At 56.9% G+C, this 27730-nt stretch overlaps 1 protein-coding gene across 1 annotated transcript in view; it reads right to left on the bottom strand.

The window, feature by feature from the left end:
- MYH14 (myosin heavy chain 14) overlaps nucleotides 1–27730 on the bottom strand; it is a 76342-nt gene that overhangs the window by 18549 nt on the left and 30063 nt on the right. The window contains 19 exon segments of the mRNA XM_084905762.1: nucleotides 731–875; nucleotides 1453–1665; nucleotides 3762–3933; nucleotides 4546–4669; nucleotides 7020–7157; nucleotides 10028–10234; nucleotides 11048–11179; nucleotides 11710–11818; nucleotides 12671–12831; nucleotides 13152–13221; nucleotides 17688–17809; nucleotides 19299–19378; nucleotides 19381–19485; nucleotides 21515–21619; nucleotides 22381–22495; nucleotides 24178–24351; nucleotides 24672–24845; nucleotides 25149–25301; nucleotides 27222–27340. Coding sequence (XP_084761888.1) covers nucleotides 731–875; nucleotides 1453–1665; nucleotides 3762–3933; nucleotides 4546–4669; nucleotides 7020–7157; nucleotides 10028–10234; nucleotides 11048–11179; nucleotides 11710–11818; nucleotides 12671–12831; nucleotides 13152–13221; nucleotides 17688–17809; nucleotides 19299–19378; nucleotides 19381–19485; nucleotides 21515–21619; nucleotides 22381–22495; nucleotides 24178–24351; nucleotides 24672–24845; nucleotides 25149–25301; nucleotides 27222–27340 — 2618 coding nt within the window.

The raw sequence follows: 27730 nt of genomic DNA, 5'->3' as shown, positions 1-27730 counted from the left end.
CGGCCTGCGGACTGAAAGGTCCCAGGTTCGATTCCAGTCAAGGGCATGTACCTTGGTTGCGGGCACATCCCCGGTGGGGGGTGTGCAAGAGGCAGCTGGTCGATGTTACTCTCTCAAAGACGTTTCTAGCTCTCTATCTCTCTCCCTTCCTCTCTGTACAAAATCAATAAAATATATTTTTAAAAAAAGAAAATGAACGATGAGAGAGATTCATGGGTTGGCTGCCTCCTGCAAGCTCCACCCTGGGGATCGAGCCCACAACCTGGGCATGTGCCCTGACCTCCTGGCTCATAGGTTGACGCTCAACCACTGAGCTATGGTGGCCAGGCACCTCCCTCGGTCTCTTAGCTCAGATGTCCCCTCCCACCCAGTCCCTCCAGGGTGCTATGTAACATCAGAAACCGCCCACCTCGCACCAGATCCCCCTTTCCAGGTCATCATTTTCCCAAAGCACTTGGTACCCCAACAGCTGTTACGGATGTTTATACTGTCTGCTCTCTGCCTCTCCCGCACCCATGGGTTGTTTGTTCACTGCTGGTGCCTAACACCGTCCCTAGAACACAGTGTGCCCTCAGGTAATGCTGAGTGAAGGGGAAGCGAGCACATGAATGCGTAAGGAAAACCCAGACAGATGGGCCAGCGGGACCTCCTCCAACCCAGCATCCTGCCCTCCCTCCCCAAGGCCCCCAGAACTGCCCTCCCCCCATCCCTCACTCCTGCCCTAACCCACCCTCCGGGCCTGCTCCAGCTGCTCCGCCAGCTCTCCCAGTGCCTGGCCGTGGCGCTGCCTCAGCTCCTGCACTGCCATCTCGTGAACGCGTGTCTCCTCCTCCAGAGCCTTCTTCAACTCCGTCACCTCCTGTTCCCTCTTGGACCTGTGGGGTGGGAGGAGGGGACAGAATTTCAGAACAGAGGAAAGCAAGGACTTTAGGGGAGCCCCTGACAGCTAGTTGTTGCTTTTTTCTGTTTTTTTTTTTTTTTTTTTTAAATTCTTTCTCTCCAAGGATGGGGAACTCACTCTACATTCCTTAAAGAATCTCGATATTGGTGCTGTGCAAGGAATGTGGCTTTAAAGGGTGAACTCCTATTCATCCTTCAAAACCCTGTTCAAAAAGCCCCTTCTCAGGGAAGTCTTCCTGAATTCGCTCCCCTAGATGTGCCTTAGGGGCCTTCACTTATCATGCAACTCTATTCCATTAAAGCACTCTTTGTCCTGGATTGGGTCTGTTCTGTGCTCAAATCTGCTTCCCCCCCTCCCCAAGACTGGAAGTTCCTGGGGGCAATGCCTGGGTGTGACTCATCTCTAACCCCAGGCTGGCCAGAGCTGGTACTCAATAACCAATCGCTGAATTACTGAATCTCTGTGCAGACGGAGAATTCTCACCGAGTCCTTCTCCCCTCCCCCGCCCCACACGTGCCCAGGCTGTGCCAGCCGCGGGCAGCCAGCCTCACCGGAGCTCCTGCTGGGCATTGGTGGAGTCCAGCGTGTCCTCCAGCTCGCCGCGCAGGGCCTCCAGCTCCTCGCCCAGGTCCCGCCGCTGCTTCTCCGCCTTGGCCCTGGCCACCCGCTCGGCCTCCAGGTCCTCCTGGGCCTCGGACAGCCCGGCTTGTGCCTCCCGCAGAGATTTGAGCAGCAGGGCGCGGGCCCCGCCCTCCTCCTCGGCCCTGGGGGCAGACGAGGACCAGGGAGTTAGCCACAGGAGCAGGGGGGGCGGGCAGGATGACTTCTGGGGGCGAAGAGTTTGGGGTGACCCGTCTTGGGTTCAAATTCCGCTCTGCCCCTGGGCATGTGCCTCCAGGACTCGGCCTCAGTTTACTTAGCTGTAAAATGGGAATGACGCTGATATTAATTTATGAAGCTCCTACCACATGCAAGCTCTTTTGCTCCATGGTCTCGTTCAATGCTTATGACAAATGTGGAAACTGAGGCACAGGGCAGGGAAAGAAAGCACTTGCCCAGGTCACGCGGTCAATGCGTGGCAGAGCCGACCGCACAGACCCACCTCCTGAGCCCTAAGGGACACAGCCTCTTGCACAGAGGAGCTGACTGGCGTGCCCTCGCAGGCTGGGCTGCGCAGATGGGTTTGCACCCCCCGCCGGGCCGCCATCTGCCTGGCTGGTGACAGCCTCTCTGCGCGGCAGGCCCCAGTCTAGGAGAGGACTGAACCCCCGGGACCCCACGTTGCTGCGGAAATGGCAACGAAAACGCCGGGAGTGCAAAAGGCGACCTGCTGTACGACCCCTGTTGCCAAGAACAGGAAAGTCTGCGCTGGCCGGTGTGGCTCAGTGGGTTGGGCATCGCCTGTGCACCGAATGGTGGCTGGCTGGATTCGATTGTGGGTCAGGGCACATGCCTGGGTCTCGGGTTCCGTCCCTGGTCAGGGTGTGTACTGGAGGCAACGGATCGATGTTTCTCTCTCACATCAATGTTCTTCCTCTCTGTCTTTCTCTCCCTCTCCCTTCTCTCTCTAAAAATAAATAAATAAATAAATAATTAATAATAATAATAATAATAATAAAAGAATAGGAAAGTCCTATAATAATAATAATAATAATAATAATAATAATAAAAGAATAGGAAAGTCCTATGTGGACAGAAAGCGGGTTGATGGTGCCAGGGGCTGGGGGAGGGGGAATGGGAGTGACAGCTTAGTGGGCACCGGCCCTCCTTTTGGGGGTGATGAAAACATTCTGGAGCCCTAGCCGGATGGCTCAGTGGATAGAGCGTCGGCCTGCGAACTGAAGGGTCCCAGGTTCGATTACGGTCAAGGGCACATGCCCAGGTTGTGGGCTCCATCCCCAGTGGGGAGCTTCCAGGAGGCAGCCGATCAAGGATTCTCTCTCATCATTGATGTTTGTCTCTCTCTCTCCCTCTCCCTTCCTCTCTGAAATCAAAAAAAATATATATTAAAAAAAAGAAAAATTCTGGAACTAGACAAGAGGCGGTGTTTGCACAACACCGTGAATGTGCCAGATGCCACTGAATCGTCCACTTTAAAATGGTTAATTTTGTTATGTGAATTTCATCTCAGTATTAAAGAAAACAAGACCACAGGAATGAAATAATGAAAAGTGGTAACAGACACACCGGCATTTACCGAGGGCCCAGGCTGTGCCAAGCGTTCCAGGAGCACCTTCTTATTTAATTCCACACTAACCCCCATTTCACAGATGAAGAAACTGAGGCCACAGAGGTGACGTCACTTGGGCGAGGTCACATGGCCAGGAATGGAGCCCAGAAGTCAGACTCCAGGTGTGTGTTCTTAACCACAGACACACACACACCTACACACACACACACACACACACACACACACACCGTGTACCAGCGATTCTAAGAAGCACATCTTCCCTAACATCAAGGCGTCTCAGTTTGCACGAAGCACAGTGGGCCAAAAGCATCTGCAAAACCCACTGCCCTCTCTGGCACACAGTAGGCGCTCACTAATCGTGAATGGCTGTCGTAATGACTGTGATTCCTAAGATGGTCAGGCCGCTTATCAAACCACTGACTCCGGGCTGCTCGGGCTGGGAGGTGAGGAGGGGAGAAGAACCATTTTCTCGCCTCTATTCTGACCCGGAACCATGCAAGCGACTAGACACCAGGCCTCTGTTCACTTCTCCCTTCAGCGGGTGGCGTGGAACTGCCCCGGGGCCTTTCACACTCCGCTGGGCTCTGCACCGGGAGGATCTCACCGGCCGCTGTGCTCTGTGCTCGGTGCTCCGCCAAGCCCAGTCCTCCTCCCACCTTCCCCGGGCACCTGGCCAGGGCGGCCTGCAGCTCCTCCTCCTTGCGGCCCAGCTGGGCCCGCAGCTCCTCCACCCGCTGCTGCTGCTCCACCATCTGCTCCTGCAGCTCCGAGCTCTCGCCGTCCAGCCGCCGCTTCAGCTTCTCCAGCTCCTGGCGGCCCTTCTCCTCCTTCCGCAGGCGGTCTGGGGGCGGGAGGGGACCGTATGCGAGGGCTCCGCACCCGCACCCACAGCCACAGCCACAGCCACAGCCACAGCTCCCACCAAGACCCACAGGCGCGCCCTCACTCGCCGGGTGTGAGGCTCAGCTCAGCACTTCCCTCTGTGCCTCCTCTTTCCAGCTTCCCCATCTTGGGGAGCGCCCCAGACCCTGAGCCAGACCCCAGACTCTGTGCTCCCACTCCCCAGCCTCCAGCAAGGACAGTCCCTGCTCCTGCTCACTGCCCCTCTCTGCCCTGCCCTCTCCCCGGTCTCCCCAGCCACCTCCTGCGCCTGATCCCTTTGGCTTCTGATTCCGAGTGCAGAGCAAGGGTCAGAGACAAAAAAATGTCTGAAACAGTGGGTGGGACAGAGAGAGAGAGAGAGAGAGAGAGAGAGAGAGAGAGACAGACAGACAGACACACCCAGAGCACCAAAGAGAATGGCCCTGAGCGGGACAGAACCTCAGCTGACAAGACACCCAGCCTGTCTCCAGCCTTCCTTCCTGCCCCCATTTAGCAGATGCAACCACCGAGGCCCCGCGGCCCGGGCGGCCGGCCTGAGGTCCCCACTGCAGGAGGGCGGGCGGGCACTCACCCTCCATGTCTGCGATCGTCGCCTCGTATTTCAGCCGCAGCTTATTGAGGCTCTTGACCTTCTCCTCCTCCTCGGCGGCCTGGGACGAGAACTCGGCCAGCCGCTCCTCCAGCAGCCTCCGCTCCTGGGGGCGAGAGGTGGGGGCGTCAGCGTGTCTGCTGCCTCCACCCTGCCCTGCCCTCCTGCCCCAGCCCCGTCCCCCCTTCCAGTCTCTAACGCAGTGGCTCTCGACCTTCCTAATGCCGCGGCCCTTTAACGCAGCTCCTCATGTTGTGGTGACCCCCAACCATAAAATTATTTTCGTTGCTACTTCATAACTGTCATCTTGCTACTGTTATGAATCGTAATGTGAATATCTGTGTTTTCCGATGGTCTTAGGCGACCCTGCTAGTGGTTCTCAACCTGTGGGTTGCAACAGGTTGAGAACCGCTGCTGTAGAGCCTGAGACCATCGGAAAGCACAGAGGTCATCCTGACGGCCGGGGACAGGCCACACCCCCCTCCCCGGTTTTCTGTTCTGATCTGACACAGCTTATAATCACTAGTAAGTCACAAAGTGCGGTCACATGATTTCCTCTGGTTTCGCAGCCCCCACCCCCCTGTGAGGGCACCGATGGCTTTCCAGATAGTTCCATGCCATCTCCCCCGTGCCCTGCGCAGCCCTGGCTGTGGCTGGTTAAAGACGGCGGCAGATTCGCCCCTGTGTCCATCGGGGATGGAGTCTAATTCCCCATCTCTGGAATCTGCGGCTGCCTTAAGCTCAGAGGTCCCAAAGCGGTTTGCAGGACAAAGGCAGCCCGGCGCTGCTCTGAGACCTACAGTTCCACTGGGACACAGCCACCCCCACGCGATGGACAGTCTGCGGCTGCTCTCTCGCTACAATAATGGAATTAAGGGGCTGTGCCCCGGCCGGGTGGGTAGCTCAGTTGGTTACAGTGTCGTCCTGGTATGCCAAGGTGGTGGGTTTGAACCCCCGTCGGGGCACATACTCCATCAACCAATGGATGCACAAATAAATAGCACAACAAATCAATCTCTTGCCGAGACCGTTTTGGCTCAATGGATAGAGCATCGGCTTGGGGAGTGAAGGGTCCTGGGTTCGATTCTGATCAAGGGCATGTACCTTGGTTGCGGGCATATCCCCAGTGGGGGTGTGCAAGAGGCAGCTGATGGATGACTCTCTCTCATTGATGTTTCTAACTCTCTGTCTCTCTCTTCCTCTCTGTACAAAATCAGTAAAATATATATTTAAAAAAAAAACAACAAAAAAAACAAATCGATCTCTCTCTCTCTCTCAAATCAACAAATCCTATATAATAAAGACAGAATATGCAAATTGACCATAACACCGCAACAAAGATGGCAGCACCCACAGCCAATAAGGAGGGAATATGCAAATTGACACATCTGGCCAGAGCAAAGGTGGTGCTGGCAGCCAGGGGAAGGAAAGCCTATTCTTTTTTTTTTTTCTTTTTAAAAAAATATATTTTATTGACTTTTTACAGAGAGGAAGGGAGAGATATAGAGAGCTAGAAACGTTGATGAGAGAGAAACATCGACCAACTGCCTCTTGCACACCCCCTATTGGGGATGTGCCTGCAACTCAGGTACATGCCCTTGACCGGAATCGAACCTGGGACCTTTTAGTCCGCAGACCGATGCTCTATCCACTGAGCCAAACTGGTTTCAGCGGAAGGCCTATTCTTGCACGAATCTTCATGCATCGGGCCCCTAGTTTTAAAATAAAATAAAAAAGAATTGGCTGGGCTGGTGTGGCTCAGGGGTTGAGTATTGACCTATGAACGAGGAGGTCACGGTTCGATTCCCAGTCAGGGCACAGGCCCGGGTTGCAGGCTTGGTCCCCAGTGTGGGGTGCGCAGGAGGCAGCCGATCAGTGATTCTCTCTCATTGGTATTTCTCTCTCTCCTTCTCCCTTCTCTCTGAAATCAATAAAAAAAAACATTTTTATAAAATAAATAACTGAGTGGTTGTGGCAGAAGCGGAATGGCCCACCGATGTTCATGATCTGGAAACGTCCGCCCACACCTGAGCGATAGAATTCACTGGAAGGAGGCCACTGCCTCTGCTTCCCTCTCCTGGAGCCCGAGCTGCTGTGTCAGACACTCAGGCTCTGCTGGGGGGGCGGGGGGAGGCCACACAGGAGCACGGAGACACCAGCCAGCCAGCCCGGCCCCCCTGGGACGGTCACCGCCTGCGAGGACCCTGTGCAGCCGACCCCCCGGACGATGGGACGCCATGCAATGGGGTGTGGCTTTGGGTGCCTGGTGATACAGCGACAGGGGATGACACAGCCGCAGCTCAGTCATGGCTGCTTGGGTGACCGTGTGACCAAGGGCAGACGAGGAGAGAGAAAAGGCTCAAGGGAAACTCAGCCCAGACGGAGAGTGACGAAGGCGCTGGGGGCAGGGGCAGAGAGGGGCCCAGCCCCCACCCCCGGGGGCTCCGGCCACCCACCTTGCTCAGCTTGGCGTTCTGGTCCTCCAGGAGCAGCAGGTCCTCCTCAAATTTCTTCAGCTTCGCCTCCGTCGTCACCTTCTCCAGCTGCAGCTTCTGCCGGGCCCCCTCCTCCGCCTCCAGGTGGGTCTCCAGCTCCTGGGGGGGAGGGGGCGGTGAGGACCGAGGGGCCGGGGGCTGGTGGTGGGGAGGGCGGGGAGGGGACGGTCCATGGGCCCCTGGGCCGGTGGCTCAGACAGGTCCCCACTCTGCACAGGGCTGGGAGGGATAAAACCCTTCCTGGTCTGTTTCCTTCATCAGCTCGACAAGCATTTGCCGAGTGCCCAGTGCCGAGGTCGGCAAATTGCGGCTCGCGAGCCAGAGGCGGCTCTTTGGCCCCTTGAGTGTGGCTCTTCCACAAAATACCATGGCCTGGGCGAGTCTATGTTGAAGGAGTGGCGTTAGAAGGAGTTTAAGTTTAAACAATGTGGCTCTCCAAAGAAATTTCAATCGTTGTCCTGTTGATATTTGGCTCTGCGGACGCATGAGTTTGCCGACCACTGGCCCCGTGTGTGCCAGGCACTGTTCTAGGCACTGAGGACAGATGGAAGCCTTGGTCCTTGCCCTGGCCGGGTGGCTCAGCTGGTTGGAGCATCATCCCATGCACCAAAAGGTTGTGGGTTCGATTCCCGGTTGAAGGGGGTCCAGAAGGCAACTGACCTATGTCCCTCTATTGCTCTTGCTCTCGCCTTTACTCTCTCTACAAAAATATTTGGCCCCGAAGAAAGAAGTCTCTGTTCTAAATCTTGGCCTCTCACCTAAAAACTTCCTATCTGCCCTGACTGTTCCTTACTTTTATGTACAGCCCCAAACATTCTCTCAAGGTCCAGGAGTAAACATTGATTACACATAGCTAAATAAAGAAAAACTTCTCAATTGAATAATAATAAAAAAAAATTTTGACCCAGGCCAGTGTTGCTCAGTGGTAGATCATCAGCCCGTGGACCAGAGGGTCGAGGGTCGAGGGTTCGATTCCCAGCCAAGAGTGGGTATCTGGGTTGTGGATTCATTCCCCAGACCCCAGGTTGGGGCACGAGCTGGAGCCAACCAATCGATGTGTCTCTCTCACATAAATGTTTCTCTCTGTCTGTCCCTCCTCCTCCCTTCCTCTCTCTCTAAAAAAAACCGAAGAGAAAATTATCCTAGGGTGAGAATTAACAAAACGAAACAAAACAAAAACATCTTTGTCCTGCCCTAATTGGTTTGGCTCAGTGGATAGAGCGTTGGCCTGCCGACTGAAGGGTCCCAGGTTTGATTCCGGTCAAGGGCATGTATAATACCTTGGTTGCGGGCACATCCCCAGTAGGGGGCGTGCAAGAGGCAGCTGATCAATGATTCTCATCCATGTTTCTAACTCTCTATCCCTCTCCCTTCCTCTCTGTAAGAAATCAATAAAATATGTTTTAAAAAACCCTTGTGGAAAATGCATTCTTGTGGGTGAAGATTTTGATCAAGAAATAATAAATAAACATATCATGTCGATGGACACCATTCCCTACGGCGGTGACTGACACACGTGGAGACCTTGGTGTGAAACCAGAAACTACGATGCAATATTATGAGCTGCCCTGACACCTGGTAAAATTGGGGCGACCTGCAGTGGCCCAACCTCCTGCCCGCTCTGCTCCTGCGATCAGGGACTTTCTGTTTCCCAGGGCCCGGCACAGGCCTGCGGATCCCCGCGGACTGGGTCTCCGGCGCCTGCCAGGTGGAATTAGTCAAACCATCGCTGCTTCCTGCAGGAACCGGGCCACCTCGCCCTCTTGTTGGTACAAAGCCTGCCTCCCACAGCGATGGCTCATTCACGCTTCCCGAGGGCGCCCCCTCGTGGCTCTCTGTGGCATGGCCTCTGCTCGCTCAGCTGTGAGTATTCTGCACTAATAAACTGCCGTCTGCCTCACCTGGTAGGCCATCTCGGTAACCAAAGGGCAGGATCCGCCCTCTCCAACCAGATAAAGAGAAGGCAATTCAAACACCCCAGCCCTAGCTACATGCCCTTGACCGGAATCAAGGGTTTGGCTCAGAAAGAGTGTCAGCCTGCGGACTGAAGGGTCCAGGGTTTGATGCCGGTCAAGGGCACATGCCTGGGTTGCGGGCTCACTCCCCAGCAGGGGGTGTGCAAGAGGCAGCTGATCAATGATTATCTCTCATCATTGATGTCTCTCTACCTCTCCCTTCCTCTCTGAAATCAATAAAAAATATATTAAAAAACAAACAAACCACAAAACACTCCAGAGTTTGCACCACCCTTGTGGCTCAGTGGTTAAGTGTTGACCAAAGACCAGATGTCACCATTCCCTGCCTGTGTGCTTGATTCCCAGTGGGGGGCCTGCAGGAGACAGCTAATCAATGATTCTCCCTCTCCCTTCGAAAATCAATTAAAAAATAAAATAAAACCCATAAAAATATATTTTAAAAGCAAACCGGAGCTCTTAGCGTGGCCAGTGTGAACGAGCAACAGAATCTCCCTTTTCGTTTCATTGTATTTATTTTAAATTTGAAGTCAGACACCCAATCAATCCCTGGAAAACTTTTGTAAGTACGTTTGGAACAACGTGGGTATGTAAATCGACTTTTTCTACGGGAGAAATATGAGATATAAATGCAGATGGAATCCTGGCACCTGCATTGAGACGTGCCTTAAATGTAAAATACTCGCTGGGCTTTGCAGGCCCACCACGGGAGGGCGCCTGCTTGCGAATGCAGTGGCACTGAGGCCGACGGAGCCAGAGGAAAGAGGCCGAGTACCGAGGCTCTGACTTCAGCACCTGGATCCAGCCATGCCTGAAGCTTATCCCTTCTGGAGCCCAATATTTAAACCAAAAAAGAGTTCTTTCTGCTTGATCCACTTTGAGTTTTTTTTTCTGCAAATGTATGGCCAATAGACACACTGTTTGCAAAAGCAAAGGGAGGAGGGGAGAGGAGGAGGGGGGGGAGGGGGAGGGGGCCTGTGGGGCCGGGGGCCGGACCTGTATGTGTTGCTGCAGTCTCTTCTTTTCGTGCTGCAGCTGCCGGCTGCACTCCTCCTCCTCCCCCACGCGGGCCTCCAGCTCGGACACCACCAGCTCCAGCTCCTGCTTGCGGGCCGCCAGCCGCCCCCGGGTCTCCTCGGCCTCAGCGCACAGCTCTGCCTCCGCTCTGAGCTGCTCTGCCAGGCGGGTGCGCTCCTCTTCCACCTGGGGGGTGGGGTGGGAGGTCAGAGGTCAGCAGGCAGCGCCCCCAGGACGGCCCTCAGTGGAGCACCAGGTCCCTCCTGCCCCTGATTTGTTCTTTGAGGTACAGCCCCCAATCCCATTCCTCCCCCAGGCCCCTCATCTCAGGATGACCTCAGGGCCCCCAGCCCCGTCCCTCCCGCCCCTGACTCCCTCTCTGTCCCTGTCGCCCCAACACACTCAGGCCTCGTCCTCTCCCAATGGACATTCGCCCCAGCCTCTTCCCGGGCCTCCCCGCCTCCAGTCCACCCTGGAGACAGCCCCAGGAAAGCCTTTCTATGGTCTCACATTGCATTTCACACTCCTACGCCCAGCGACTTAGCCAAGGGAAGTCATGCAGGAAAAGCAAACGGGCAAACGCCCCAGAGGTTTGCTTCGGCGTTATTTTAAGATCCCCAAAATACTGGAGAGGAGAAGTCCACCGCCTGCCTACCGGAACCCTGCTATTACACATGGCTGGTCCCTGGCCCTGCCCGGCCCCGCCCCGCCCTGGAGCCCCGCCCCCTGAGCATCTTAGCTCCGCAGGAACCAGCCCCCCCACCCAACACCCTGGCTACACCCCAGGATCCTGCACAGCATGGCTCAAGCCACACCAGTTTCTCGACCTCCATTGGGCCCCAATACACCTTGGCTCTGACCCAGCCTATCCCTTCGCCCCACAGCCCCGCCCCCGCCCGTCCCACTCAGCCACAAGCCCCGCCCCCTTGAGACTTGGCTCCACCCACAACCACGCCCCTCCGACAAAAGCCCCGCCCACACAGAGCCCCGCCCCCTCACCTGCGCCAGCCGGCTCTGGAGCTCGCCCACCTCGCGGGCGCTCTGCTGCTGGAGCTCCTGCACCTTCTGCAGCTCCTGCGCCCGCGCCTGCAGCACCTCGTCCTGCCGGGTCACCTGCAGCAGCGGCTTCACCTGCGGGGAGGTCAAGGGGGCGCAGTGGCTGGGAGGCCGCTTGGCCCCGGAGCCAAGAGCTCACGCTCCGAAGAGGGCCGGACTCCTGGGCTGCAAGGCCAGCTCCTCCCGGCAGCGGGGGATCTATACAGCGGGGTTCCGGGTCCGGGAACAGGGCGGGCAGCCCCGCCGTGTTTCCTTTTTGCTCCGTGAACCCTTTCACACAAGAGACACTGGAACTCGGTAGCAGGTGTTCCTCAGAGTCCTCAGCCCCGGGGCCCTGGGGAGAAACGCACCTTACACGGTGCGATTAGGCGACAGGTGCACGCGCCACCATCACCGAAACGACGTTTCACAATCTGCCCTCCCCTTGCCCAGGGGACACACTCTGACCATTTCTGTCCTATCGCCTTCCACTGGGTTCTTAGCTGTTCTTGGCTCTTCTGTGCTTGAGTCTTTCCTAGTCTATTTTTTTTTTTTTTCTTTCTCCACAGCATTTATCACAGTCCCGTCTCCTGGCCGCTCAGCCCCCTCCCCAGGCGCCCCCTCACCTTGGTGAAGAGCCGCCACCACTGCCAGTGCCGCAGCTTGAGGTAGGCCGCGCAGTTCCGCTGCATCACCCGCAGCGCGCTCTGCTGCTGCTGCCGCTTCTGGAAGGCCCTGCGCGGGGGTGGGGGGACGGACGGACGGATGGATGGACGGACGGACGGACGCATGGGAGGTGGGCTTGGCCCTGCCAGGCCCCAAGAAACCCCTTCCACTCACCAACCATGACTAAATGCCTACTGTGTGCAAGCACCATTCTGTCATTGGCAAATCTTGTTGTGCACAGTTCATCAGTCCTCCTGGCCCCGCCCCCTCCCCTGCTCCTGTAGCCCCAGCCCCAATGCAGGCCTCACCCTCACCCACGGAGACCCTCACCCAGCCTCCTCCCCAGCCTCCCGGCCTCCAGCCCATCCCAATGCGCCTCCAGAGGGTGTTCCCACACCTCCTCCCCTTCTCACAGGCCTCTGACTCCCAGCACCCTAAGCAGGGTCCCCGCCCCTCAGCCTGGGGTTTGGGGGCCCAGTATTTGCTGATCCTCCCTCTGGGCCCGTTCTGAGCCTGGAGCATCTTTCCCACCTCCTGGGCCTACCGGTCCTCCAGCCTGACGGGCCCCCTGGTGGTCAGGGCCTCCCCCTGCACTCATAGGACCCCAACATGCGCTCTGGGCCTGCGCTGTCTGCCCCTCCAGGCTGCAGACCCCCGCCCCTGAGGCCATCGGGTGACCAGCTTGACCTAGTTTCCCGGGGGCTTTCTGTGTGTTAGCACCCGGGGCACCTCCAGCGCCAGCTCTTCTCGGTGTCTCAGCATCGCTCAGCACCGGCCTGGCCCGCAGGGGCCGCAGGACCCCCTCCCTCTGTCTCTCAGCCCCTCTCCCCTCTCCGAGGCCTTGACGCCTGGGGCCATCTGGTCAACCCCGCCCCGCCAGCCTGAGCCCATGGGACCGCGGAAGCCGGCGTGGCGCCCCACCTGCGAGCCAGGTATCCCCGGGCGGCCGCCTGGAAGGACACGATGATGTCCGTGACCTTCAGGTCCCGCTCCTCCTCCAGCTGGGCTAGGACCCCCGCCCGGAAGAAAATCTTACTCTGCCCCACGCGGTAGAGGTTGGGATCCAGTTCCAGGGCTTGGATCTGTGAGGGGTGGGGGGGATACGGAGAAGATGCAATGACAGGGGAGGTCCAGCCCCACACCCCACACCCCCACACCCCAGACCAGGGGTCCTCAAACTTTTTAAAGTGGGGGCCAGATCACGGTCCCTCAGAGAGCTGGAGGGCCGGACTATATGAACTACTAATTCCTACTGTAACACCTCGGCTGCGCTCACTGCCCAAAAAACCTGGCGGGCCGGATCAGACTCCTCTGCGGGCCGCATGTGGCCCGCGGGCCGTAGTTTGAAGACCCCTGCCCCAGACTGTGTGCACGCACCCTCCCCCCATCTTCCCTCACTCACCATCTTCTCACAGGCCTGCTTCCCATCCATGAAGCCCTTGGGGATGGCGTTGGGTGTCAGGATCTCATACCTGCAGGGACGGCGAGGGGAGGGGTGGGGGGTTGTTACAGCAACTGTCACCATGGCGGGCCTTGGGCTCAGAGTGACAAATAGCAAAAACCAACGACAGCAAGAACAGAAAGAAAAATGGACGTTCGATCTCAGCCAGACCCTGGGCTGGGCGTTGATGCCGCCGGCAGCGACAATAAAAGGCCCCCAGTCCCTGGACAGCTGCCCCATGGGGACCAGGAGCGTTTATCACAGCGCCATGTAGTTCACTGAGACGCAAACAGCGGCGGGTCTCAGAATGGGAACGTGAGAATCACAAAAAGCAGCGGCTAGTGCTTTCAAAACGCGTTTATTTTGACTTCGGAGAGGACGGGAGAGGGAGAGAGAGAGACACATCAGTGATGAGAGAGAACCATTGATTGACTGCCTCCTGCACCCCCCACTGGGGATCGAGCCTGGACCCTGGGCATGTGCCCTGGCTGGGAATGGAACAGTGATCTACTGGTGCAGAGGTCAATGCTCAACCGCTGAGCCACGCCGGCCGGGCACAGATGATGTTTTTAAACTTTTTATGTGTCGGGCTCTGGGCTAAGTGCTTTACAGCCATTTCTTCCAAATTTCTGAGTGGAACTCTGAATTTTAAAAACACATTTTATAAACAGGTACATGCAGTATTTCCTATAAAATAATGTATATTATATATACAACTAGAGGCCCGATGCATGGAGATCGGTGTAATGGGCCAGCACCACTTCCTGCCTCGCCCCCAGCCGCCTGCATATGCAAATTAACCCAACACCTGAATTTGCATATCCACTCCTGATTGGCTGGTGGGGGGTGCAAAGGTACGGTCAATTTGCATCTTTCTCTTTTATTAGTGTAGATATGTATACAAGTATGTACACATTCATATGTCATATATAATGTACATTATTTTACTCCGGCCAGTGTGGTTCAGTTGATTGAGTGCCATCCTGTGCACTGAGAAGTCGCTGGTTCGATTCCTAGTTAGGGCACATGCCTGGGTTGTGGGCTTGATTCCTGATAGGAGGAGTGCAGGAGGCAGCCCATCGATGTTTCTCTCTCACTCTATTTCCTCTCTCTTCCTCTCTCTCTAAAATCAATTTTAAAAACATACACATATATATTTTTTAAATATATTTTATTGATTTTTTACAGAGAGGAAGGTAGAGGGATAGAGAGTTAGAAACATTGATGAGAGAGAATCATCGATCAGCTGCCTCTTGCACACCCCCTACTGAGGATGTGCCCACAACCAAGGTACATGCCCTTGACTGGAATCGAACCCAGGACCTTTCAGTCAGCAGTCCGACGCTCTATCCACTGAGCCAAACTGGTTTCGGCAGCATATATATATATATTTTTTAAAAGAATCCTTTAATAATAACTATATACATTATTTTATGGTGGTGACTGAGAAATGTGTATGTATGTGCCTAGGCATGTGCCCTGGTGGGAACCGAACCCACAACCTTTTGGTGTGGGACGAAGCTTCCACCAGCTGAGCCACCGCCCAGGGCCAACTGAACTCGATTTTTTTTTTTTTTTAATATATTTTATTGATTTTGTACAGAGAGGAAGGGAGAGAGATAGAGAGTTAGAAACATCGATGAGAGAGAGTCATTGATCAGCTGCCTCTTGCACACCCCCTACTGGGGATATGCCCGCAACCAAGGTACATGCCCTTGACCGGAATCGAACCCGGGACCCTTCAGTCCCCAAGCCGACGCTCTATCCATTGAGCCAAACCGGTCTCGGCTGAACTCGATTTTTAACTGCGTTTAACTTCCTTTTTTTGTTTTGTTATAATAGACATTTATTTAAAGTAATATATTGGAAACCCAGATGGTTCTAAGTTGTACGTTTCAGGTTTAACCAACATAATTAAAATTCTGACGACAGATGCACCCACAGATTTCGACTGCATGACTACTTCTTTGCTCATTCTCCTCTTTCCTTCCCTTCCAGAACAATCTCTTTCAGGTCCGGTGCGAGGCGATGCACCCTCTTCGTATGCTGTCCACTGCTCTTAGGCAGATCTGCCGCCTGGGGGCGGGCCCAGTGCTCGCTTCATACAAAATACCCTCTCGTGCTGAGACCGGTTTGGCTCAATGGATAGAGTGTCGGTCTGCAGACTGAAGGGTCCCAGGTTCGATTCTGGTCAAGGGCATGTACCTTGGCTGCGGGCACATCCCCAGTGTGGGTGTGCAGGAGGCAGCTGATCGATGATTCTCTCTCATCGATGTTTCTAGCTCTCTCTCTCCCTTCCTCTCTGTGAAAAATCAATAAAAAATATATATATAAAAAAAATACCCTGTCGTCACTCAGGCTCTCAGGAAGCCTGCTTATGGCTTCTTTACATCCTCAGACCTGGGTGCTGTGTCTCTCATTGACCCGTGTATAGGATCCTGCAGCACTGTAATACCATTTTCCCAGCCCTCCAGCCATCGGCTTGATGCTGGCTCGCCATTTTGACCCAAGACTAACTGTATTTAATTTTCACATACTGAAATTTAATTCTTTTTTTATTGTCTAAAGTTTTACATATGTCTTCTTTTACCCCAATCGACCCCTCCCTCCCCAGCCATTCTCCCCCTGGGCAAGCCCCCACCGCCCCAGTGTCTGTGTCCATTGGTTATGCTAATATGCATGCACACAAGTCCTTTGGTTGCTCTCTAACCTCCCCTGAAATTTTAATTTAAAAACTGAAGCAGCCCGTCCGGCGTGGCTCAGTGGTTGAGCATCGTCCTATGAGCCAGGAGGTCACAGTTGCATTCCTGGTCAGGGCACATGCCCGGGTTGTGGGCTCGATCCCCAGGGTGGGGCGTGCAGGAGGCAGCTGACCAATGATTCTTTTCATCATTGATGTTTCTATCTCTCTCTTCTCCCTTCTTCTCTGAAATCAATAAAAATATATTTAAAAAAATAAATAATAGCCCTAGCTGGTTTGGCTTAGCAGACAGAGCATCAGCCGGCAGACTGAAGGGTCCCGGGTTTGATTCCGGTCAAGGGCATGTACCTCGGTTGCAGGATCCTCCCTGACCCGGGTTCTGGTCAGGGCGTATGCAGGAGGCAACCAATCAATGTGTTTCTCTCACACTGATATTTCTCTCTGTCTTTCCCTCTCTCTAAAAGATCAATGGAAAAACATCCTCGGGTGAGGATTAACAAAACAAACAAAGAACAATAAAGAAATGCCAACTACAGCACATTGGTTGCCATGCGACGTTCTATGCCCTTTCCCTCCGGGAGCACCCTGAGTGGGCCCTGTGCCCATACCACAGAGGAGAAGACTGACGCCCAGCAAGCCTGAGGCACTCCCCCGGGGTCCAGGCTCAGAAGTAGCAGTGTGCTCAGTGGAGAGAGCACCTGCCTGTGGACTGAAGGGTCCTGGGTTCCATCTGATCAAGGCTTGTGGGCTCGATCCCCAGTAGGGGGCGTGCAGGAGGCAGCAGATCAATGATTCTCATCATTGATGATTCTTCATCTCTATCTCCCTCTCCCTTCCTCTCTGAAATCAATATACACTGAGTGGCCAGATTATGATGATCTTTGACCGCATAATAATCTGGCCACTCAGTGTCTATCCTATATAATAAAAGGCTAATTTGCAAATTGTCCCCTCGACCAGGAGTTCGTCCAGCAGGCAGGCCGGCCAACCGCCCATGTCCCCTCCCCCTGGCCAGGCTGGCCGGACCCCACCCATGCATGAATTCATGCACCGGGTCTCTAATACACACACACACACACACACACACACACACACACACACACACACTGAGTGGCCAGATTATTATGCATTCAGAGATCATAATAATCTGGCCACTTGGTGTATATCTGAAGAAGAAGAAGAAGAAGAAGAAGAAGAAGAAGAAGGAGGAGGAGGAGGAGGAGGAGGAGGAGGAGGAGGAGGAGGGAGGAGGAGGAGGAGGAGGAGGAGGAGGAGGAGGAGGAGAAGGAGGAGGAGGAGGAGAAAGAGGAGGAGAAGGAGGGGAGGAGGAGGAGGAAGAGGAGGAGGAGGAGGAGAAAGAGGAGGAGGGGGAAGAGGAGGAGGAGGGGAGGAGGAGGAGGAGGAGGAAGGGAAGGAGGAGGAGGAGGAGGAGAAAGAGGAGGAGGGGAGGGAGGAGGAGGAGGAGAAAGAGGGGGAGGAGGAGGAGGAGAAAGAGGGGAGGAGGAGGAGAGAAAGAGGAGGAGGAGGATGGGAAGAGGAGGAGGAGGAGGGGAGGAGGAGGAGGAGGAGGAGGAGGAAGAGGAGAAAGAGGAAGAGGAGGAGGAGGAAGAGGAGAAGGAGGAAGAGGAGGAGGAGGAGGAGGAGGAGAAGGTGGAGGAGGAGGGGAAGAGGAGGAGAGGAGGAGGAAGAGGAGGAGCAGCAGCAGCAGCAGCGGCAGCGGCGGGAGGTTTTGGATGCAGGATGGTGGCTTCCAGACCCCGCCCCCCCCCCCCCCCCCCCCCCCCGCCCCTGCTCACCGCTGCCGGAACTCCTGGAAGAGGATGCGGTTGGGGAAGCCCTGGCGGCAGATGCGGATGCCCTCCAGGACGCCGTTGCAGCGCAGCTGGTCCAGCACCAGCCGCGGCTCCAGCTTCCCGGCCTGCGGAGCGCAAGGCGGACACGGGGGTCAGCGGCGGCCGCACGGGGCCTTTCAAGGACAATGTGAGCCTCAAGCACCTAACGCTGTGGCCCCGTTTTCCCTTTTCCAGGGGCCTGCTGTTTGATCTTCCCAAGGACAACAACAAAATGTTCAGTGCCCCGGGAGGCCAGAGACAAACTCCCCAAACCTGCACGTCACCCCCGACGGCCATCTTTCCAGCCCTCGTACCTTCCATGCTCTGACCTACCACTGGACCTTTGCACACGCTGGTCTCTGCTCAGAATACCACTCATCCTTCAGAGCTCACTTGTCACCTCCTCCAGGGAGCCTTCCCGGAATTCACCGAGCAGAACAAGCCTTATGCGGTGCCGACCACCCTCACAAATGCAACCTCCCTGTGGGTGGCTAGTTGCACAGCTGTGTTCTGCACAAGGCTGCGAGAACAGGGGGTGACTGTGCTTCTCTCTGGTGTACCCCTAGTACCTGGCACTTGCTAGGTGCTTGTAGAAGGCACATGGACATTCTTTAAATTGTCCGCTGAGCCCAAGGCTCTGGCAGAGTACCTTTGTCCAGGTGTCAGCAGGGGCGGGTCTAGATATGTAAATCCAGTAATGCTAGAGCCTCGTTAAGAATGCAAATAAGCCGAAGCCGGTTTGGCTCAGCGGTAGAGCGTCGGTCTGCGGACTGAAAGGTCCCGGGTTCCATTCCAGTCAAGGGCATATACCTTGGTGTGGGCACATCCCCGGTGGGGGGTGTGCAAGAGGCAGCTGGTCGATGTTTCTCTCTCATCGACGTTTCTAGCTCTCTATCCCTCTCCTTTCCTCTCTGTTAAAAACCAATAAAAATAAAAAAATAAAAATAAAAAAGAATGCAAATAAGCTCCTTTGACCCTATAAATCACATGTGTCAAACACAAGGCCCACGGGCCAAATCCAGCCCGCCAGGCCTGCAATGTGGCCCGCACCGCGCTGTCATCACTGCACTCCGCTGTCAGTTTATGACATTGTCAGTTTATGACTGTTCAGTAAACCATTCGGCCCGCGATTTAGGCTGGATTTTAGATTTTGGCCCCTTCTCTGATTGAGTTCGACACCCCTATTTATAGTATAAATAAACCTGCGTGACCTGGGGGGTCGCCCTTTGCGGCCTCTCCATCAGAGAGGTGGCGCCCACCTAGCGCCCAGCTTGATGAATCCATTTCTGCCTCCATGTTTCTTGTCTCTCTCTAATTTCTTAATCCCCCGCTCCTCCACTCAGGAACCTGCGGTTCTCCGTGATGGACCCGGAAAACAGGGAAACAGCCCCCCACGGGGCTCGATAAAATGTAAGTCCCGCGAACGAATGAGTTCTCCGAACGGGGCACTCATTCTGGGAGGGGAGCAAGGCCCTCGGGGCCACCCGTCTGGACAGGAGGTGAGCCTGGGGCCGCTGCGGCTCCAGCCGCCGGCCGCCCCCCCCCCCCCCCCCCGGCCCCTGCCCGGCCGCTCACCCGCTTCTCGTGGTTGGGCACGATGCAGCGGACGAAGCTGGGGTTGGTGTTGCTGAGGGTGGCCATGAGGCGGCTCAGGACTCCTTGTAGAGCTGGCCCACCGTCCGGAACATGCCGCGGCGCGGGCGGCCGCCCGGGGGGCCGTCCCCCAGGCTGCTCACCTGCTCCAGCCCCACGATGCCCTCCACTGTGTGCAGAGGAACCGGGGTAGCGTGAGGAGGGGCCCGGGGGCAGCGTGGGGGCACGGGGCTGCCCCCTAAGGGGAAGGGTCTTACTATGCGTAGGGCTGGGCGCTTTACCTAGGAAGCACCTCACGCAGCCTGGTGAGGCGGGCAGTCCCAGCCCCGACGGACTGGGGGGTAAACCGAGGCTCAGAAAAAGGCCACACAGCTCAGAAACTGCAGGTCCAGGACTTAAACCCAGGCGGCGGGAGTCCTCTCTGACCCTGACCTCTGACCCCTCTCCAACCCTGACCTCTGACCCCTCTCCTCCTCAAGGAGTAAGCTCTCCGTTTGCCTTATGACAAGGACAGCAAATGCTCACGTAGCACGTATTCTCTGCCGGGCACTGTTCAAAAGCACTTTACCCCCTCTGGCTTATTCATAGGACGGTGAGCGTTGCACCCATTTTACAGATGAGGAAACCAAGTCACAGAGAAGGGAAAGGGTAATAAACACAGCACCGCTGCATTTTCAGGAACACCAAACATCACATTAAACATGGAATAGAGCCCTGGCTGGTTTGGCTCAATGGATAGAGCATCATCAGCCTGTGGACTGAAGGGTCCCGGGTTCGATTCCGGCCAAGGGCACATGCTTGCGTTGGGGGCTTGATCCCCAGCAGAGGGTGTGCAGGAGGCAGTCGATCCATGATTCTCTCTCCTCGTGGATGTTTCTATCTCTCTCTCCCTCTCCTTTCCTCTCTGAAATCAATAAAAATATATATTTTAAAAAAAAAATGGAATAGAGCGCTGGTGGGTGTGGCAGTCGGTCGAGCGTTGTCCTAGGCACTGAGAGGTTGCTGGTTCGATTGCAAGCTTGATCTCCAGCGGGGATATGTGGGCGGCAGTTAATCAATGTTTCTCTTTCTCTCTCTTCCTTCCTCTCTCTCTCTCAAAAAAAAAAAAAAAAAAAAAAAAAAGCAATAAAACATTTGTGAAAAATGGGATAGAGTCTGGCTTTTCTGTGCAATGTGTGAACTAAGGCAAGCTGCCTTCACATTAAGCATTTTTTTTAAAGGCCTGATTTCATGGTAACTGTTTCTCTGTTGTCACTTGATGGTGTCCCTTCAGCAGTGAGAAACGCCCACTAACTTCGGTGACTGAATCACGCCCGGCCCCTCAGGACCTGCAGCTGGGGCAGAGCCTGCTGTCCGCCGTCCCCGGAGGAGGGTCACAGGGGCCAACCAGACCATCTGCCTTGGGTGGGACCCGTGTGTGGCGGGGGCTCAGACGTAGCATTTTTCTACCCAGGTCTCACCGCTCCTCCCACCGCCACGCTTACAGCTATCATAAAAATGATAATGATCACTTATTAAGCTCTTACAGCACAGCTGAGAGCTGAGGCTCTGGGACTCCCAATCCTGGGTTCAAAGCCCGGCTCTGCCACGTACTGGCTGTGTGATCTCAGGCTGGTGACTTAACCTCTCTGTGCCCGATGTCCTCATCTGTGTAAAGGGGCGGGTCACAGTACCAACACCTGCCTCCATGGGCCACTCAGAGGACTCTGTGTGTTACTCGTCGTAGAAGGGCTTTGCACAAAGCAAGGCACGTAGTAAGTGCTCATTTAACGCCAGCTGATGGTAGCAATCTGGTTAGAGCCGTGGTCGGCAAACTGCGGCTCGAGAGCCACAGGCGGCTCTTTGGCCCCTTGAGCGTGGCCCTTCCACAACATACCACGGCCTGGGAGAGTCTATGTTGAAGAAGTGGCGTTAGAAGAAGTTTAAGTTTAAAAAAATGTGGCTCTCAAGAGAAATTTCAGTCACTGTACTGTTGATATCTGGCTCTGTTGACTAATGAGTTTGCCGACCACTGGGTGAGAGGCAGGCACTGAGTCTGGCCGTCGCCCGCCAAGGGAGCTGACAAGGAGGAAGAGGAAGCAGGAGAGACCTCCTTGTGGGGAGAAAAGGGGACGGATGCTCCAAACCAGGTTCCCGGCCCCACAGGCCCGCCCTCCCCGCCTGGCACGTCTCACCCATCGGAGCGGAGCAGCACCCACCCCCGGGCGGAGGAATGGCAGAGCCGAGCCTCCCTGGCGATCCTGGGGGCGGCGGCCGCGGTGGGAAGGAGCCGGGGAAAGAGAATTGCTGGAAGCCCCCCTGCTCTGGGGGAGGAGACAGAGGGGGGGAGGGGACACACGGCGGAGGGGACAGATGGCGGGAGGAGGGCAGATGGCAGAGAGACGGGGGGTGCCAAGGGAGCGGTATGAGAGGGGAAGAGGGAGAGAAGGTGGCACAAAGAAAAAGAGAGGAGAGGGTTATTAGTCAACAGCACGAGGCGGAGCAGGAGGGGAAACTGAGTCCTGACCACAGACTTTTACAGCCAGGGCGGCGGCCCTGGCCACCTGCATGTCCACCCGCGGAGGCTGAGGGACACGTGTCCTCTCTGAGGAACTCAGGCCGGGGAGAAGAGGTCTCTCTCCCCGGAGGTCCTTCTGTGACTGTTTTGTTAGTGTCAGCCCCTGTGGCGGGGCTGAGGCAGAGGCAGTTAGGGGCGATCAGGCCTGATCACCACCCCCTCCCCGCAACTGCTCCCCGCCTTCAGACCTGATCACCCCAATGCCCTCCGCGGCTGGCCTGATCGCCCTCAACTGCCTCTGCCTCAACCCCGCCACATGGCTTTGTCCGGAAGTACATCCAGAAGGTCTCCTGGAAGGTCTCCCGGTCTAATTAGCATATCACCCTTTTATTAGCATAGATAGGATGCCGGCTTGAGAGATCAACCGAGCACTCATTGAGAACACAGCGCTGAGACCGTCCGGCCTGCCTGTGCGGGTTCTGCGCCTGAGCAGAGGACTCAGCGCCGGGAGCCAGGTGCTCACGCTGTGGGCGGGGAGGAGGGACGCCCAGAAGCTCAGGTCCTCACCGTCTTTCCAGATCTCCGCCGTCAGCCGGTCTGTGCTCTGGTGCAGCAGGGCCGCCACGTTGTCGTTCAGAGGGTCCATGTTTTTCATCAGCCACTCGTTGGCCTTGTAGTCCACCTGCGTGGGGTTGGGCAAGGGAGGGGGTGAACTTGCAGGTCTGGGGGCTCCCCTGAGTTTTCCAGGAACCCCCCCTCCCCCAGAAGTTCTGAGGCTCCGACTCTGGGGCTCGCCACCAGAGAGCATTGGTGCCACCTAGTGTCCATATCTTGAACTGCACCTTATTCATTCCACTCCAGACACACGAGCTTCCATGCTTGGTAAACTTACTGCCAAACACAGGACACACGGGGTCCTGCCTCTCAGCCACCGGGCATGCTGTTCCCTCTGCCTGCCCTTCCCGCCCTTCACCTGTCACACATCGCTTAGCCCAGTGGTCGGCAAACTCATGCGTCCACAGAGCCACATATCAACAGGACAGCGCTTGGAATTTCTCTTGAGAGCCACATTTTTTAAAAAAATATATTTTATTGATTTTGTACAGAGAGGAAGGGAGAGAGATAGAGAGTTAGAAACATCAATGAGAGAGAGTCATCAAACAGCTGCCTCTTGCACACCCCCTACTGGGGATATGCCCGCAACCAAGGTACATGCCCTTGACCGGAATCGAACCCAGGACCCTTCAGTCCCCAAGCCGACGCTCTATCCATTGAGCCAAACCGGTCTTGGCTCACATTTTTAAAAAAATATATATTTTATTGATATTTCACAGAGAGGAGGAAGGGAGAGAGATAGAGAGCTAGAAACATTGATGAGAGAGAAACATCGACCAGCTGCCTCTTGCACACCCCCTACCGGGGATGTGCCCGCAACCAATGTACATGCCCCTGACCGGAATCGAACCTGGAACCCTTCAGTCCGCAGACCGACGCTCTACCACTGAGCCAAACCGGCTTCGGCAAGAGCCACATTTTTAAAACTTAAACTTCTTCTAACACCACTTCTTCAACATAGACTGCCCAGGCCGTGGTATTTAATGGAAGAGCCACACCCAAGGGGCCAAAGAGCCGCCAGTGGCTCGCGAGCCGCAGTTTGCCGACCACTGATTTAGACCACAGGCCAAATCAGGCCTGCCACCTCTTTTTGTAAATGATGTTTTATTGGAATGCAGCCTTCGCTTATGAATTCACTTTATGAATCACCCGTGGCTTCCTTCACACTACGGTGGCCTAATCGAGTTTCTGTGAGTGTGTCTGGCAGAGAGTGTCTGGCCCACGAAGCTGAAAGTATTTACAGAAGATGTTCACTGGCCCTCAGTTTTGAAATCATCCCTGAGGTGCCCCCTCTGGGCTTTGACTGTGACACTGCCCTTCGCTGCCCCGACCAAAGCACCTAGCACCTTACATTCCAATAGTTCGCCTCTGTCTTCCTTCCAGAGAAGGAACTCAGTGAGGACAGAAACCGTGCCTCACTTGGGTCCCCCCAACTTTGCTCAGTGCAGGGCTGAGTGCACAAAGATACATGTTTGCTGAATGAGTAAACATGCACAGGATTCTCCTTGTGGCGAACTCCTACCCATCCCTCAAAACCCACTGTAAAAAACCCCCTCCTCAAGGAAGCCATTGTTGACTTCATCAGACAGAGTCCTCACTCCTCCTGGGGCTTTCCTGGCCCCTGCCCTGGCTGTGTGCGGTCCCCGTGGACCTCCGGGGGCCCCTGCCTTCCATCTGCACCCTCCCCCATCTGTAGCCACATGGTCTCTCCTCCCCCCCACGTGCCCCGAGGCCGGCCCGACCCCCTACCTTGCCGGCGTAGTGCAGGACGCTGAAGTCGGCCTGGTCCCGCAGGTGCCGCGGCCGCTGGAACTTGGGGTGGCCGCCCTGCTCCTGCGCCACCTTCTCCACGAAGGACTTGTCCGTGGCCTTGGGGAACCAGCACTCCTCGTCCAGCAGGGCCAGCAGTCCGGGCGGGTTGGCCTGGCCGTGGGCAGGAGGGGAGAGGCGGTCAGGCCCCCAGAGACGGGCGCCTGGGCGGTGGCCAGTTTTCAGTTCTCATCGCGGACACGGTGGGCGGAACACGAGGCCCACAGGGACAGGGACAGGGACAGGGGCAGGGGCAGGGGCAGGGGCAGGGGCAGGGGCAGGGGCAGGGACAGGGGCAGGGGCAGGGACAGCCACGGACGGGCCGGAGGCTGGAGCCGGCGCTGCGGCCGCACGTCCTGGCGTCACACAGACCCGGGCTGTCCCCCTTCGAGGACGGGGAGGCCAGGCCGGCGGGCGGAGCGGGGCGGGCTCACCGGCCGCTCGATGAGGTCGATGCAGGGCTGCAGGTCGAGGCCGAAGTCCAGGAAGGTCCAGGGGATGCCCTCGCGCTGGTACTCCTCCTGCTCCAGCACGAACATGGTGTGGTTGAACAGCTGCTGCAGCTTCTCGTTCGTGTAGTTGATGCACAGCTGCTCGAAGGAGTTCAGCTGCGGGGAGGAGGGGAGCGTGAAAAGGGGCGGGGGCCAGAGGGAGGGGGACGGGGACCCAGAGGGAGGGGGACGGGGACCCAGAGGGAGGGGGACGGGGGCCTAGAGGGAGGGGGACAGGGATGTAGAGGGAGGGGGAGGGGGATCCAGAGGAAGGGGACAAGAGCCCAGAGAGAGCGGGACAGGAGCCCTGAGAGAGGGGTCAGGGACCCAGAAAGAGGGAGCAGGGACCCAGAGGGAGGGGGACGGGGCCCAGAGGGAGGGGAGGGCAGCCCTTCAGGCCGCGGCTGGCACAGAGCGGACCTGGAAGATCTCGAAGCCGGCGATGTCCAGGATGCCCAGGAAGGAGGCGCCCTGCCGGGGGCTGCGGTCCAGGGCCCGGTTGAGGCGCAGGACCAGCCAGCGGAAGAGGCGCTCGTAGGTGGCCTTGGCCAGGGCCTCCAGCGCGAAGTCAGCCTGCAGGGGGCCAGGACGCCATGAGGCCCGGCCCGCACTCCGGGGCCCCCCTCCCCGGAGGCCCGGCCCGCACACCGGGGCCCCCTCCCCCGAGGCCCCCCTCCCCGGAGGCCCGGCCCGCACACCGGGGCCCCCACTCCCCCCCCTCCCCGGAGGCCCGGCCCGCACACCGGGGCCCCACTCCCCCCACTCCCCGGAGGCCCGGCCCGCACACCGGGGCCCCCCTCCCCGGTTCACGATCGAGCTCAGGAACCACAGCCGACCGTCACTCAGCCCTGCTCGGGGCTCACCCGTCCCTCAGTCCTCCCCGGACTCCCCGAACCAGCTGGACAGTGTAACAGGCACGAGGGTGGGCTCCGGCCCTGCCAGCCTGGGTGTGAACCCAGCTCTGCCATCAGGGGCTGTGTTACCTCGGGCATGTGGATAAACCTCTCTGTGCCTCAACCTCCTCCCGCTCAGTGTGAGCTGCAGTCTGTCCCGTCTCCCCCTCTGTCTTCATCCGAGCCCCTCGGGTGCCCAGCCTGGGGCAGGCAGAGGCCTCTGCCCAAGAGCTGGCCCCACAAACCTCAGCTCACGTTCACTGCTCTCCTCTCCCGCCACTGCGGGCCGTCTCAGCCTCGGTGTCATTGGCTCAGATTATGGCAGCAGCCGCGCCATGACCGGCTGCTTCCGCCGTGGCCCCTGCCCTCATTCTCCACCTGGGAGAGAAGGAGAGCCTGCCCGGCCGGCGTGGCTCAGTGGCTGAATGTCGACCCCTGAACCAGGAGGTCCCGGTTCGATTCCCCGTCAGGCACAGGCCCGGGTGGCGGGCTCCATCCCCAGGAGGGGGCCTGCAGGAGGCAGCCGAGCAGTGATTCTCTCTCATCATGGATGTTTCAGTCTCTCTCTCCTCTCCCTTCCTCTCTGAAACCAATAAAAATATTTTTTATAAGAAGATGAGGAGCCCAAGCCAGGTTGGCTCAGTGAATAGAGCGTCGGCCTGCGGACCAAAGGGTCCGGGGTTCGATTCTAGTCAAGGGCACATACCTGGGTTGCAGGCTCCTCCCCAAACCAGGCTCTGCTCAGGGCTCGTGCAGGAGGCAACCAATCGATGTTTCTCTCTGTCTTTCCCTCTCTCTTCCACTCTCTCTAAAAATCAATGGAAAAATATCCTCGAATGAAGACTAACAAAAAAAAAAAAAAAAAAAAAAAAGAGGAGGAAAGGAGATTTTTACAGAAAACAAACTGAGTCAGCTTGCTCCCTGGCTTACACCCTCGCTGGCCTCCTGCTGCACCTTTAATAAAAGTCACCTCCTTACTGTGGCCTCTAAGACCCTGTATGATCTGTCCCCGCCCAACCTCTCTGCCTGCAGCTTCAACCACCCTCTTCCCCACTCTCCAGCCTCACCGACCTCCTTCATGCCCCCCACTCGCCAGCTGGTGCCCGCCCCAGGGCCTTTGCACGGCCGTTCCCTCTGCCTGGAACCGACCGGGTCTCCACGTGAGCATCGCCGCCCCGGAGAGGACCTTCCTGCCCGCCTGGCCCTCTCCTTCACGGACGGCATCCCGGCTCGAAGCATCCTGGGCATCTTTCATTGTCTGTGTTCCTACCGCTGCCTCCATCCCCAGCACCCAGACCAGGGCCGTAACTGGGCGAACACCCCATAACTGGGTGAACACCTCGTAACTGGGCAAAAGTTGGTTGAGTGAGCGAGGAAAAAAGGCATAAGCCACTGAGACCCGGGACCTTGGCTGGGGTTCTCCCCACTCGCACGCCCCCCCCCCAACACCGCCCCCCCCCAGCACCGCCCCCCCCAGCACCGCCCCCCCAGCACCGCCCCCCCAGCACCGCCCCCAGTACCACCACCTCCAGCACCGCCCCCCCCAGCACCGCCCCCCAGCACGGCCCCCCCCCAGCACCGCCCCCACCAGCACCCCCACCTGCTCCTTGGTCTGCGCCTTCTGCACGTAGTCCCGGCCAACTTTGATGCGGGGGGTGAGCAGGGCGCGGGAGAAGTCCGTCACCCCGATTCCCAGCAGGCGGCAGAGCTTCTGGGCGGCTGAGGACAGACGGGCACCCGGACCCTCAGCACCGGGAAGGGGTCCCCCCCTCCGGCCCCCCCTCCCGCTGTGGGGAACAGAAGCCCCGCCTTTTCCACTGCGGGCATCTCAGGTCCTAAAAGGCAGCAGCCCTTTGCCCCAGCCGGCATGGCTCAGTGGGTAGAGCATCGGCCTGTGGACAGAAGGGTGCCGGGTTCCATTCCGGTCAAGGGCACATGCCCTGTTCTGGGCTCGATCCCCACTCGGGGGCATGCAGGAGGCAGCCGATGGATGATTCTCATCATTGATGTCTCTCTCTCTCTCCCTCTCCCTGAAATCAATAAAAAATATATTAAAATAATAACAAAGCGGAGCTATTTCCAGTTGGATAGAAAATAGAACATCAACTA

The sequence above is a fragment of the Pipistrellus hanaki genome (genome assembly GCF_964339955.1).
Source record: "Pipistrellus hanaki genome assembly, chromosome: 15".
NCBI lineage: Eukaryota > Metazoa > Chordata > Mammalia > Chiroptera > Vespertilionidae > Pipistrellus > Pipistrellus hanaki.
This window is presented reverse-complemented; position numbering and strand designations above follow the sequence as displayed.